This window comes from Egretta garzetta, unplaced genomic scaffold, assembly GCF_000687185.1.
Source record: "Egretta garzetta isolate BGI_Z169 unplaced genomic scaffold, ASM68718v1 scaffold208, whole genome shotgun sequence".
NCBI lineage: Eukaryota > Metazoa > Chordata > Aves > Pelecaniformes > Ardeidae > Egretta > Egretta garzetta.
This window is the reverse complement of record NW_009260403.1, coordinates 1,364,068-1,364,614: the sequence shown is the minus strand read 5'-3', so window position 1 is coordinate 1,364,614 and position 547 is coordinate 1,364,068. Positions and strand designations below refer to the sequence as shown.

Here is a 547-nt window from a genome sequence, read left to right as displayed (position 1 = left end):
TGAATTTTCCCCTACAATAGAAGTCACTTAAATTAGAAGCGTAGCAGAAGAGGGGGGCACCTTTAACCTATACACTGGCCACCTTTACTTACAAAGAGTCTTCCTGGCTTTGAGTGTACTGAGAAAATAAGGTAGTGTCTTGTGACGCATCCAAATTGTTGTACATGGCAGGAATACCAACTCTGAAACAAACCCAGACACGGCAAGTCAGCCTTTAAAAAAAAAAAAACCAAACCAAACACAAAAGAAGGACAGGGTGGTGTAACGCATTAACCACAAGCGAGCGGGTACTTGTATGAAGCAGACTGGTGCTGGTGAGGCCGCACCTCGAATACTGTGTTCAGTTTTGGGCCCCTCACTACAAGAAAAGACGTTGCGTTGCTATAACACGTCCAGAGGAGAGCAACCAAGCTGGGGAGGGGTCTGGAGCACAAGTCATACGAGGAACAGCTGAGGGAACTGGGGGTGTTTAGTCTGGAGAAGAGGAGGCTGAGGGGAGACCTGATCGCCCTCTACAACTGCCTGATGGAGGCTGTAGGGACGGGGG

General features: G+C 48.8%; 1 protein-coding gene across 1 annotated transcript in view; it reads right to left on the bottom strand.

The window, feature by feature from the left end:
• RIF1 (replication timing regulatory factor 1) overlaps positions 1–547 on the bottom strand; it is a 37,019-nt gene that overhangs the window by 8,420 nt on the left and 28,052 nt on the right. The window contains exon 27 of the mRNA XM_035898942.1: positions 93–182. Within this exon, the coding sequence (XP_035754835.1) occupies positions 93–182 (90 nt within the window). The remainder of the gene's footprint in view (positions 1–92; positions 183–547) is intronic.